Raw genomic sequence first — 13,498 nt, forward strand, 5'->3', positions numbered from 1 at the left:
TCCTCCTATAAAGGTTAATAGGCATGGGTCCACATAAATAAGAATGAATTATTTCTTGTACATTTTTAGATTTGCTAACACTATTTTGGTCTTTCCTAATACACAACCTTTGCATGCTCCTCCATGAGTTTGAATTTGTTTGAGCAAACCGGTCAACATTTTTTCGATTGAAGATGGGGCTCAAAAATGAAGATGCCCTAATCTTCTCCGCCAAATCTAATTTGAGTTTGGGGTCTCATGAATTAGGGCTTGATTAGATTGTTGCATAATTTGTAAAGACATCTATGTCTTATTCCCTAAGTATGAGCCTTCTTGATAGTGGAGTTCTTTGGCCATGCCAGAACTTTGCCTTACATAAAGGTTATTCCATACCCTTTGTCTTCAAATGCAAAAATGGAGACTAGATTTCTTTTTATTCTTGACAAAAACAATACTTGTGTGAGTTGAAGAGATATGCCTAATTTCAAATTTATGGTACAATTTCCAATCCCTTTGATTGAGTACTTAGAATCATCCCCAATAATTACTTCCTCATCAAAATTTTCTACCAGTGTCAAAGTGTTCTCTGAATCCAGTAATATGGGGTAAGGATCCACTATCAATCTCCCAGGTATTGAGTTTGTTTGAAACTTGACTTGATAAGGCTGAATAGAAGACGAGTTTCTTTGAATCATTTTCAATGCTAGCTTTTCCAATTTCAGCAAAGGAGGCTTGTTGCTTTATCCTATCAGGAAACTTTATGGCATAATGTCCACATTTATCACATCTGAAACATTGTATTTGAGATATGTCCTTCCTCTTCTTGGAAGATCCTTATCCATAGGTGTTTTTTAATTTTAAAATTCTCCTTCTTTCCTTTCTTATGAGAGTTACTGTTCAACACATGAATGTCTTCATTGATGGTATTTTGTTGATCCCCTAGTGATCAACTTGGATTCTTCTTGAATGCAATCCATTTTTAACCAATCGAACTTGGGGAGTTTTCAATGTGCACTTATTCCTTGAATAAATGACTCACATGATAATGGGAGTGTATAGCTATCAATGTTAACTCCTTACTGTCAATCAAAAGACCAATTGTAGAAAGTTGATCTTTCAATTCAGTGATCCTCATAAAGTTTGTTGTGACAATTTCTCCCTTATTCACCTTCAAATGATGGAGTTGCCTTTTCGATGTGAGAGCTCTGTCGGTATTGTTTATTTCATATGTATCTTCAAGTGATTTGAACATGTGGTATGTAGTATCACATTTTGATACAATTGGAACTATATGTTCCCCAACTGCATCCACAATCATTTTCAGAGCCTTTTCATTGTTCTTGTTCCATTGAGTGTTCTCGGGATCATTTTTTAGTGCAAGTATGTTTGCTTTTACAAATTAGTCTAGTTCATTTACCTTCAAGATTAGCATAACCCTGAACTTCCAAGATACAAATAAAGTTTGATGCTCCTTCGAGACGATCTTCGAATCTGATTCCGCTTGTCATTATGAAGAATGGAATGTGATTTCTCCTTTAAGAGAAAATTGATATTCTAAATAATCTGCTATCTCAAATATAATAGGAACCTTAATGTGACTCTAATACCATGTTAAAGTAGAATAGATTTATTGCAGATTAGGAATGTAGACATTTTAATTTTATTGTCTCTAGAATACTGCTCTTACTAATCTGATATTTCTTTGCAGGTTGTTGCAAGAATAACGAGGCAATGATATTTCACAAGAATTTTGGATAATTCTGATAATGATAGCACTTTAATTATTTCTGATTTTGTATCACAGATTTCTTAATATACATAAGAGAGATCGATCTCCATATCCATTGTACTAATGATTTTGGTACTTCACATTTCATCGATCAGGTTTGAATATATGTATTAATTTGGAGAGACATGATGATGGATAGACATGTCTCCACATATGTGGAGACATGTCTCTCCATCATCGTGTCTATATACCATTTCCCAATTGGTATTTCTTATTCAAAACTAATAGTAATAACCGATTGTTTTAGGTGATGTAGTAACCTTAATCAGATACGAATCTGATCTATAATCGCTGCAATATATTCATTATCACTGGCAAGTGATTAATGTCTAATATCAATTAGATCGATATTCATTAAATAAAATAATTGTCTTCAATATCGATTAAATGCAGATAAATAATTACAGAATTGTACTTGGAAAATAACAGTAATGAATGATAATTTGCTCCTCAAATAATCAGTATAATGATTTATGGTTTAATATAGAGTTATGCATATATGTACATCAATATACTTACTGTATATTGATATAGATACATGCATAGAATCATAGATCATTCTATTGATATTTAACATTCATGTTTATCTGACCAAAGCTATCATTATCAACAGTTGTTTGTAGTCAAATTTATCCAGTTATGAAGCCGTTATTTAATTCAGTTATCTCAAGGGTGTGTCTGATTAAACCCTCTGTCCTCATAATCAAATGAATGATTTTATGGAGTATTTACTTTTCCTCGTGTTGATGATATCCATAAATCATCATATTTAATTTGTTTTGTTTTCTGTAATATTTGATATCTTCACATGCATATCTCTCACAATCTAAGACAAGAGCTAGATGATTAAAGTTAAGAGGTTTTAAGCCCATCTTGCAAAGACAACACTCATTGAATACGACTTCTGAATTCCCAATGATTATTGGAATCTTGATTATAATGAGGGGGTGATGGGGAATCAGGATATAACTCTCGAGTGTGCCAACTTAGATCTCTTTAGATGAGGCAACTGCCACATATGACATGGCTAGTGGATGTGACATTATAACTCATTTAGGTTGAGCTTGTTTTTTGTCTATGGTATGTACTAAATTCTAATTTTGATTTATATGATGGAAAATGTCAATATGTATGTTTTTGAAAGATATTTTGAACATTTATATATTCAGCAAATAGTCAACACCTAGGCGTCCTCCCATCGTCAATAGAGGTGGCAGAATCTAGTGGCGCCACTAGGGATAGGGAATGGAGTCCCCAAGTCCCCAGTGTGTCCCCGTCTCCGAGAAATGGGAGCAAAGTGGGGGGGGAGGCGCATCCCTGTGTTACTATGCATACCATCGTATGTTACTGAATCGATCAATTTCTTTGAATAGGGTAAATGTTATCACTTTTTCTATGGATGAGCAAAAATAGATAAATGTTCCCCCATCTTGGAAACTTGTCCCCTCGTTCCACCGTCCCCCAGTCCCCCAGGACAGTGTTACTATGGTTTGGACCTTTCTACTGTTCATTTAGCAGTAGATTTCAATATTCCAACTTTAAACAGAAGTATCACATGCCTTTTAAATTAGAGAGGACATGCTAGAACCAAGCAAGGTCAAACAAAAAACAAGAATAAATAAACTTTACAACATTATGTGGTAATAAGGCATACCTTTGTCACACAGAAGTATGTTCTTCCAGACTCCCAAATTCTACGACCAATAATGTATTCTCGGTCACCACAGAAAAGGGGAAGCTGCAGAAAAAAAGCAGTTGATCAAAAAGAAACTCAATACTATTCAATAAGAGAAAAAAATAGAACTTCTAATGCGATTAAGTGTTAGACCATGAGAAATTGGCATATACACTAGACAATGAAGCATAGTAAATTTGTGACTGCCGGATGTGTATCTGACCTTTCTAATCCAGCAACTGATCATGCATCCTGTGAGAGGGCATTCTTCCAGAGTTTCACAACGAATAAGCATATCATCCCACTGGGGGCGGAATTCATCATCCCAAAAAAAGTCCCTCGCTAGTTCTGGTGTCACATCCTCAAAGATTGTTCTTGTGCGGTACTGTGTGGGACCAATCTAGATAAAACATGACAAGATAAAACAAAAAAACATTATAGAGTAGATCTCACCAAGTTCCAACTGATCATCAGTTAGTCTATCAGTGCACACAAATACTAATATTCTTTTGCACAATGGAACAATTATTATGTAAACAGTAATAAATATTTGAAATTTCTATGATCAGCTTGGCATCTAGAACACCTCTGTAAGTAGATCAATTTACAAATAATATGTTACAAGGACAGGTTTTCGTGAAATTGAAAATGGCCACAATTCTTTTTGTACTTCTATGATTTGGTGGAGAAAAACTAACAAGAGTCGACATATACCAAAATCTTCACCATTACCTCTGGGTCACGACGCCAAGCTTGATAGGTGATGTTTTGTGTAGATTTGTCCATCATTAATTGCCACTCTGGACCTTCAGTTTTATCTTCCAACAGACCGAAAAAAAATTCTAGATCCTCATAAGTCACAATTTCTGGCTCCTGCACACTGGAAATAAACAGGCGCCTGTCATATTTACTCTGTCAAAAGTGTATCATACAAACCAATGCAACATTGTAATATAATTCAAATTAATTGTATCATTAAGTCTTTGAAATGGCACAAGCACATCTTGAAATATAAAACATAACTAAAGCTATAGAACATCAGTAGCACACAGGAAATGAAAGGTCCTGAATCTTGAAATCATGTCTTAGACTTCCATCCTTTCCGATATTCATGAAAGGTAGTCCAAAGTTTTAAATTGAACAACAATGAAGCTAAATGGAAGGCAGTCCTTGATGGTGTAAATTCTATGTAAGGGCGTGCCTTCCATTTAGCTGCATCCCTATCTTTAAAAATTATGTAGGAGATGTTGGAAATAATGAAGCTAAATGGAAGCACTCCTAGCTGACATGTTTTCTATGGAGGGCAACTCTTCATAGTTGTCAATGCTTTGAAAGTAATAGATTGCCACAAGTGGAAGGTACATGCCATTTGGATGATTCAGATTTTATTTCATAAAGGTGGTAAATTTCTGTAAGCAACAAAAGAAAATGGCAGAGTTCCTTGATAATAGAGAGGATGATCTTCAAAAAGTATCCTACTTAGAAAGTCGTGCAATGTTTGATCGGGATTGGTCTTGCTAGCCTTATTCATGATAATATGTAATGTCCATTCTTCAAACATAAGCTATATGCACACAAGATTCCAGAGCGCAATTGATAACAGTGACATTCATGACCTGTGGCGTGATCAATTAAAGATATATATGCCAGCACAGCATAGAGGTATTCTGCAACAAAATGTGATTCCCATCCTTCAGAAAAAACACGAAAGAATAAAGTAATTAAGATCAATTGCCACATACCATAGACCCACTGGCAATAGAAGACAAATGTTTTAAATAAAATAGAAAGGACATAGGTAAGGGAGTAGTTATTCAGTGGAAATTGCAACTTTATAAAATAAGAAGTTATTGGCATATTAAGAAAATTATCATACTTAAGCCTATCACAGTGAATAAAAGTTTAGTTATTTGGCTGCGATTTTTGCAAGAAATACCCTTGATTTTTTGTCTTTCCTATTGAAGTTTGGACATACAATGTTTTGCCAATACCAATAAAACAAGCATTATTCTGATCCAATTGGTTTCATTCAACTCATAGCAATTACATGTCAATGGAAAGCATAATAATCATTAACTAAAACTGAAATACAAGAACCATACAAGCTCCGGTCTCAAATCGAGAAAGTTTGGCATTCAACATGAACAATACAACTGATATACGATCTTGGCATTTAAACTGCACATGATCACTTTTTAAATAATGTGTCTTCTTGCTGCTACAGGTCTGAAAATCCTCTCGATCACCAAGTGCTCAAAACAAGAATACTGCAGGTCTGTCATCAGTTTCAATCATGCACTAATCAACGTTCAACATAACAAGCCCTTTAGTACTAAGAAAATCAATTCAACAGTCTGCTCCAGCCAACTGTGAGAAAGAGGGGCACAGCAACAATTGACCAAAGAAACTCCTGTAAAGTTTCCGCAAATTCTGTACCTTTTGATCAGACTTGTAATCTATCCTTGATTGCTGAAAATAAACTTCTTAATAAACTGAATTATGAAGGAGTTGTTTGCTTTTATCTTGAACTGAAAGCTGTTTTATCTCTGCAATAAATTGACTGGGTATCATTGCTTGAGGGAGCAGACTACTTGTATTTTTGTGTGTTCTCAAACTACAATAACACCCTCCCTAAATATCATGACTAAAGGGGTCCCTTCCTAAGTCGGCTCAAACCCTTCTCCCAGAGATTGGCAATTTGCAAGAATGGTTAACAATTAAACAGCAACTAACACAATGTGTTAAGTTAGCATTAAATATTAAACAATCTTTAGAAGTCACCGCCTATCACAAAAGGTGTTTTGGAATGTATTTAATGCCTTTATATGATATTTAAGAAGAAGAAGATTAGGTGTGGTCTGCACTCTCAGACCAGTAGATTATCACTGTTACAAACTTGACACTCCCTCTTGACTTGATAATCATAATGAGAGATAATATATCTAGCATCATCAATTACGATGAATAAGCATAGATTCGTACTCTATATCTATCTGAATCATCCTGAGAAAATAGCATCACAAGATACTAAGTCATATAACCATCTTGTCATATGACTCATCACTTATACTAGTGATGTCAATATTGCATATAATGCAATACCTACAAGATAAAATCTGAAGAGTGATCAAATTCTTCATTTATCCAAGTTGTGACTCATAAGAATTGGTAATCCTATATCACAACTTGATCTTCAGTTAAGATCTACCAGAAAACAAGATAAAGACTGAACAATGAATTCTTCCTTTATCCACATTGTGATAAATAGGCATAGAAATACTTATTCCATAAATGATCTTGGACTCACCTAAATCTAACAGTAGTTCTCTACCATTCAATACATTATCTGAGGGATCGTCACCTCTCATAATGTCTTTTATACAAGTATTCATTATCTCAGAGATCGTCACCTCTTAAATAATGAATACAGATGGTGGAGCCCATAATAGTCAATAGCCTGACAAATAAAATTATTTTATTAATAATTTAAAGAACACAACCATACCAAGTCTTCTCCTGATGTGATCACAACCATACCAAGTCTTCTCCTGAAGTGATCTATCTTCACTCTAGATAGAGGTTTGGTGAGTATGTCTGATGTCTAATCTGCAGTGCAAATGTATTCTAATTTTACAGTACTCCTGTCTACCATATCTCTTACATAGTGGTAAGGAATTTCAATATGCTTGGACCTGTCATGAAAAACTGGATTCACTAAAAGATTGATGGAACTCTGATTATCACAATGAATAATCGTAGGATTCATGGCTTGCCCAAATAATCCAACAAGTAACTTCCTTAGCCAAACTGCTTCTCGAGAGACCATTGTTGTTGCAATGTATTTGGATTCTGTGGAGCTTTGAACTATTGAGGACTGCTTTCTGCATATCCAAGATATCATTGCTGACATGAGACTAAAACAGGATCTTGAAGTACTTTCTCTGTCTTTAATACTTCGACCCCAATCTGAGTCAGTGAATCTATGCAAATCTAAATCAACTTTGTCATATTTGAGTCCCAAATTAAGAGTGTCTTGTATCTCATAATGTGTTTAATTGCAATTAGGTGAATCTCCTTTGGCTCACACATAAACTGGCTTAAAGCATTAACAACATAGCAAATATCAGGTCTTGTATTTACTAAGTACAAAGGGACCCAATCATCTGTTTGTAGATAGTGGAATCTATGGAAGGTGATTCTGCAACTACTTCTTTAAGTTTATGTAGATTTGTCTCCATTGGAGAAGACATAGTCTTGCAATTCCACATTCCAAATGTCTTCAAAATATCCGATGTATACTTCCCTTGAAAAAGTATGATACTGTCAGAATTCTATCTTACTTCCAATCCTAAGAAGTAATGAAGGAGTCCTAAGTCTTTCATCTCAAATTCTTTGATTAGATCTTTCTTACATTGATCTATGAGATGATCATCACCTGTTATTAGTAAATCATCAACATATAACATCGGAATTGCCATATCATCTCTATCTCTTTTATAATATAAATTTGGATCAACTTCATTCTTGGAAAATCCTAAGCCGGTGAGATACTTATCAATTATTTCATACCAAGCTCCTGGAGCCTACTTAAGCCCATAGAGAGCTTTCTTGAGCCTGCAAACAAAAACATTAGGATCATGAGTTTCAAATCCTTCAAGTTGCTCCAAATATACTTCTTCTGCAATCTTTCCATTTAGGAATGTTGTTTTTACATCCATCTGATATACTTTCCATCTCAATGCTGCAATTGCTAGGACTGCTCTTACAGAGGTATATCTGGCGACAGGAGGAAAAGTTTCTTCATAATCGATCCTTTCTTTCTGTGAGAATCCTCTGGCTACAAATCTATCTTTATATTTCTCAATGCTACCGTAAGCAGCATGCTTTATTTTAAATATCCACTTGGAAGAAACAACAGATTTTCCTTTAAGTCTTGGAACAATTTCCCAAACATCATTCTTCATAATAGATTGGTATTCTTCTATCACAGCTTCTTTCTAGGCTATATGTTTAATAGCATCTAAAGGATTGGTTGGTTCTGTTTTGGACAAATCATTCATGTTTGTTGTATAACTAGAAAATCTTTTAGGTCTTTTCTTTTCTCTGATTGTTCCAGAAAGTGCAACAAAGTCTTGTGTTTCCTCGACTGTTTTAATGGCCCAAAGTGGTCTTTTCTTTGAATTTTGAGTTTCTCCAAGATTTAGATTTTGAATTTCATCTTCAATTTCTTCTACGTTCTCCCTCTGAGACTTAGACTCACTATTTCTTTCAGAACTAGGTAAAGGAGAAGGTTCTTCGGAACATAGGGCTCTTTTGAATACTAGATCTTCTTCAAAAATTACATCCCTACTAAGTTCAATACTTTTTTGTCCAGGTATGAAAATCCTATATGCCTTAGATGTTTCACTATACCCTACAAAAATACCTTTCCTCTTAGCGACTTCTAACTTGGTTCTCTTTTCTTTTGGAATATGGATATATACGGGGCACCGAAAATCCTAAAATGACTTATATTGGGTTTAACCTTAGTAAAGACTTCTTCAGGAGTTTTATCCCTAAGGTAAGAGTGAGGGCTTCGATTTTGAATATAGACAGCAATACAAGAGGCTTTTGCGCAAAGATAATATTCTAGATTTTGATCAAATATCATAGCTCTAGTAGCTTCTATAATTGTTCTATTGTTTCTTTCTACTACCCCGTTTTGTTCTAGATTATAAGGAATTGTGTACTCCCTCTTAATTCTTGTTTCTGTACAAAACCATTTAAACAAATATGTGGTGTATTCTCCTCCATTATCAATTCTAAGAATTTTAATTTTATGTCCTGACAAGTTTTCAGTTAATGTTTTGAATTCTTTAAATCTCTTTAAGATTTCTTTTGATTCTTTGCACTTTAAGAAGTAAATCCATGTTTTACTATGTAATGTCCCCGTTTTGGAAGTAATTTGATTTAATTAATTTAATTAATTAAGTTGTCCAAAATAATGAGTATTTTATGAGGATGACTAATTAATTATTTTAATTAAATAAATAAGTGGTATTAAGTTAATTATTTATAAAGTTATCAAATAAATAAATATTAAAAGGTAACTTTATACTTAATTTAATAAAGTGACTTAAATAAAATAATATATCATAAAGTCACTTAATTAAAAAAAAAAAATTCTCGAAGCTTCTAGATTTTGGGCCAACCTCTTGAGGAAAAAGTATAAATAGACATCATGGGCCTCATTCTCATCATCCAAGAATTGTTGTTTGAATTGATGACTTTTTGGTGGTGGAAAAGCCAGCTAGGGTTTCAGCCATTGGAGGACCCTTTGAAGACGAAAACTCTTATTGGTTACACAATTTTGAGGCTATGAGATACCAGTTGAATTATTGTTGATTGTGGGTTTTACTTCAGAAGTCCAATCCTGTGCTTCACAGTGGAGATTATTTGAGTACAATAGTTGATGTATTATTGTACTTGCAACAACTGATGTATTGTTGCATTTGATGGAGAAGTTACTTCAGCAGCTGATGTATTGCTGAGATTGATTATGTTATTGAGCAAGATCATTACAGACCTTCATAATCCACTGTCATGGAGGTTGATCAGCCTATGTGAGTCTCATGTTTTTTCTCATACCTTTCGATTGAGGAGGCCAATCATTCTGGGTATTGTTGCATTCAATTCCTATCGTCAAGACAATTGTTTTAGGGGCAAATTGGAAGGCGTTTGGTGCTGCAATTAATTATCTAAACTTTTGCCGAGCAAGAATACGGGCAGCAGCTTGAGTATTTTGATTTGAGCTTGGAAGGTGCCTATCACATTGAATTTTTATTGTTTCTTCATCAACAACATTGGGCGTCATCATTACCAAGTTCTTCTTGCATTCACTAAGTAGTTTGCATTGTCATCATAGGCATTTTAATTGCTGCTATAAGTGAATACTCAGAAAATCAAATTTGGCACTATTGTCAAACAATTGTAAGCCAAGAGTCTTGACCAATTCATAGCATCATTGTAGTAGACATTTTATTGCAAAGAAGGAGATATAAGTTGTTGGTCAACTACTATTGTAATTGAATATGTTATTGCCATTCATGATCAACTCATTAGTTTGTATGCCAATTGTTTGTCAAAATGTCGATTGGCTGTAGGTTCTCTTTTTTGGCATAAATAATGTTATAATTATGCATACCAAATGTTTGTTAAAATACCACTTGGCTGTAAGTATATAAATGTCATCTTAGGTTGCATCCAAAGTGTTTGTCATAATTACTAGTTGCTGTAGCTGCATATTGCAAGTAGTTACAGTCTCATATATGCATTGAATAGTGTCAAAATAAGTTGCATATTCATGTTAGGTCATTGTTTAGTCAATTTAGAGTCATTTGTAAACATTCTCATTGATGCTAATTGAAGAAAAGAGTCATTAAAGAAAATTAAAATGTTATATCAGTCATATGACCCTTGTATGTGAAGTGTTTGACGAAATTCTTTGAGCCTTCAATCAGCATTTTAAGGTTAGATTTGAGTAGGGTCATTACATACTAGAGAAGTCCTCTATAAACAAGATATACTACCAAAATCCTCCAAGAGAAGGAACAGACATAGGTCCACATAAATCTAAATGAATTAATTCCAAAACATTATTTGTATTTCTAGTGCTATCATGAAATGGACTTTTGGTGTTCTTAACCAATGCACACCCTTTGCATATGCTTGAGTTGTCTTTATTTAGTTTAGGTAGACCAGTAACCATCTTCTCCATAGTTGATAAGGTTTTGAAATTTAGATGCCCTAATCTTCTGTGTCATATTTCATTTATGTCTACAATTTCATGAATTAAGGCTTGAATAGGTCAACTAGATTATGAATTCAATTCATACAAATATCATTTTCTCTGACCAATCAACTTTGCTTTCTTGATTGAGGAGTTCTTTGCCCAGGTTATTACTTTACCATCCACAAATGCAATGTTATGCCCATCATCTTCAAGTGTTGTGATTGAGATTAGATTTGTTTTTATTCTTGGTTCGTAGAGTACACCTTTAAGAAGAGAATTTCGCGATTTTAGTTTCAAGGTGCAGTTTTCAATTCCTCCGACGGGATGTGTTGAATTATCACCAATGGTAACTTCGCCATTAACCTTTTCTGAAATAGTCTAGTGCTTCTTTGAATCATGTTATATGTCTAGAAGACCCACTATCAATTACCCATTCTTTGCTTGAAATTTCATTTGATAGTGATGAATAAAATACACGATTTTCAGAATCATAGGTATCTTCTTCCCTAGTAACATTTGTACAGTTTGTAGCTTGTTTAGAATTTTCAGGACAATTAGATTTGTAGTGTCCAAACTTTCCACATTTGAAACACTTTATTTTGGATAATCTTTCTTGGGTTTGCCATTCTTTTGATTTCCCTTTTTCTTCTTGAAATGCTTCTTCTTGCCCTTATAGGAGTTTGTATTAAGGACATGAAGTTCTTCATCTTCTGTTTTCAGTTTCCCTCCTTTCTTTAATTTTCTGGATTCTTCTTGAAGACAGTGCCCCTTAAGTTTTGTTGAAGTCGGGAAGTTTATCTCTGGCACTTATTCCTTGTGCAAAAGTTTCCCATGAATCTGGTAATCCATCTATAGCCATTAGTGTTAATTTTGTGTCACTAATAATGGTTCCTATACTTGACAGTTCATCTCTAATGCCGGCAACCCTTAGAAAGTAAGAATTCATTGATTCTCCTTTCTTTATTTGTATGTGATTTAGTTGCCTTTTTAGTGCGAGAACTTGTTGCATTGTTGACCTCATATGCATTTAGTAATGCATTCATCATATCAAATGTTGTTTGATGTTTTATAAGCATAGGTATGATATCATTTTTTACTTCATCTAATATGATTTGAATGGCTTTCCTATTTCCTTTGCTCCAGATAGATTTATGAGGTTCAACTGAAGGTTGTTTGGATGTTTTATGAACAAATTGTTTTACTTCATTTTCTTCAAGAATCATCATGATTCTGAATTTCCAGGCATCAAAATGTTCTTTCCCATCAAACCTATCCTCGGGTCTGATTGTGTATGCCATTGAAGGTAGGAGAAAGGTGCTAGATATGTTTAAGGTCTGATTACTTAAAATTTGCAAAGCCTAAGTTCGACTACCAGAGCTCTGATACCTTGTAAAGTTTTTGCAAATTCTGTACCTTTTGATCAGACTTGTAATCTATCCTTCATTGTTGAAAATGAACTTCTTAATAAACTGAATTATGAAGGAGTTGTTTGCTTTATCTTGAAGTGAAAGTTGTTTTATCTCTGCAATAAATTGACTGGGTATTATTGATCGAGGGAGCAAACTTACTGTATTTTTGTGTGTTCTCAAACTACAATAACACACTCCCTAAATATAATGACTAAAGGGCATGTCCCTCAAAGGGACATGACCCTTCCTAAGTCGGTTCAAACCCCTCTCCCAGAAATCGGCAATTTGCAAGAATGGTTAACAATTAAACAGCAGCTAGCACAATATGTTAAGTTAGCATTAACTATTAAACAATCTTTAGAAGTCGCCGCCTATCACAAGAGGTATTTTGTGATAAATTTTATTGCCTTCATATGATACTTAAGAAGGAGAAGATTAGGTGCGTTCTGCACTCTCAGGCCAGTAGATTATCACTGTTACAAACTTAACAACTCCTGCTAGTTCTAAATCCTTCGATTCTGGTTCAGACCTGCTAGGAACCCCTAGGCCCCAAATATTGCATGTTTTGCAACCTTTCAGACAGGGGGAAAGCCTCGCTAAAAAACATACATCAATCAACCAAGCTGGTCACTCACCTCAAGGGACGATTGCATGCTAGATATTAAATGTCAACCCAAACCCTTATCTGGTATATCAAAACTCATTGGCTAGCAGCAATGAATCCAGAAACGAATTAAAACTCTCCAGGGGTTGTAATAGAAACATGCTTCGGCCACCAGAAAAAGTCACTTCCAGATTTCTGATAATAGCCTCCAGCAAGGAGTATGTCATAGTCACTAGCTCCTCCTATTCCTCAAATCATCCCTTCAAACTTA

The 13,498-nt window shown here is 34.4% G+C and overlaps 1 protein-coding gene across 4 annotated transcripts in view; it reads right to left on the reverse strand.

Moving 5' to 3' along the window:
- Positions 1 to 13,498, reverse strand: part of LOC149540080 (uncharacterized) — a 109,010-nt gene that overhangs the window by 47,013 nt on the left and 48,499 nt on the right. For 2 of the 4 annotated variants that reach the window (XM_089801275.1, XM_089801277.1), the window contains exons 9-11: positions 4,176 to 4,323; positions 3,667 to 3,843; positions 3,423 to 3,506 (exon numbers count right to left, since the gene is read on the reverse strand). In XM_089801275.1, the coding sequence (XP_089657401.1) occupies positions 3,423 to 3,506; positions 3,667 to 3,843; positions 4,176 to 4,323 (409 nt within the window). Of the gene's footprint in view, positions 1 to 3,422; positions 3,507 to 3,666; positions 3,844 to 4,175; positions 4,342 to 13,498 lie in introns of all 4 variants that reach the window. The other 2 variants (XM_089801276.1, XM_089801274.1) reach the window with 1 other exon arrangement.

This window comes from Cupressus sempervirens, chromosome 9 (genome assembly GCF_028749045.1).
Source record: "Cupressus sempervirens isolate cs-2001-9-10 chromosome 9, ASM2874904v1, whole genome shotgun sequence".
NCBI lineage: Eukaryota > Viridiplantae > Streptophyta > Pinopsida > Cupressales > Cupressaceae > Cupressus > Cupressus sempervirens.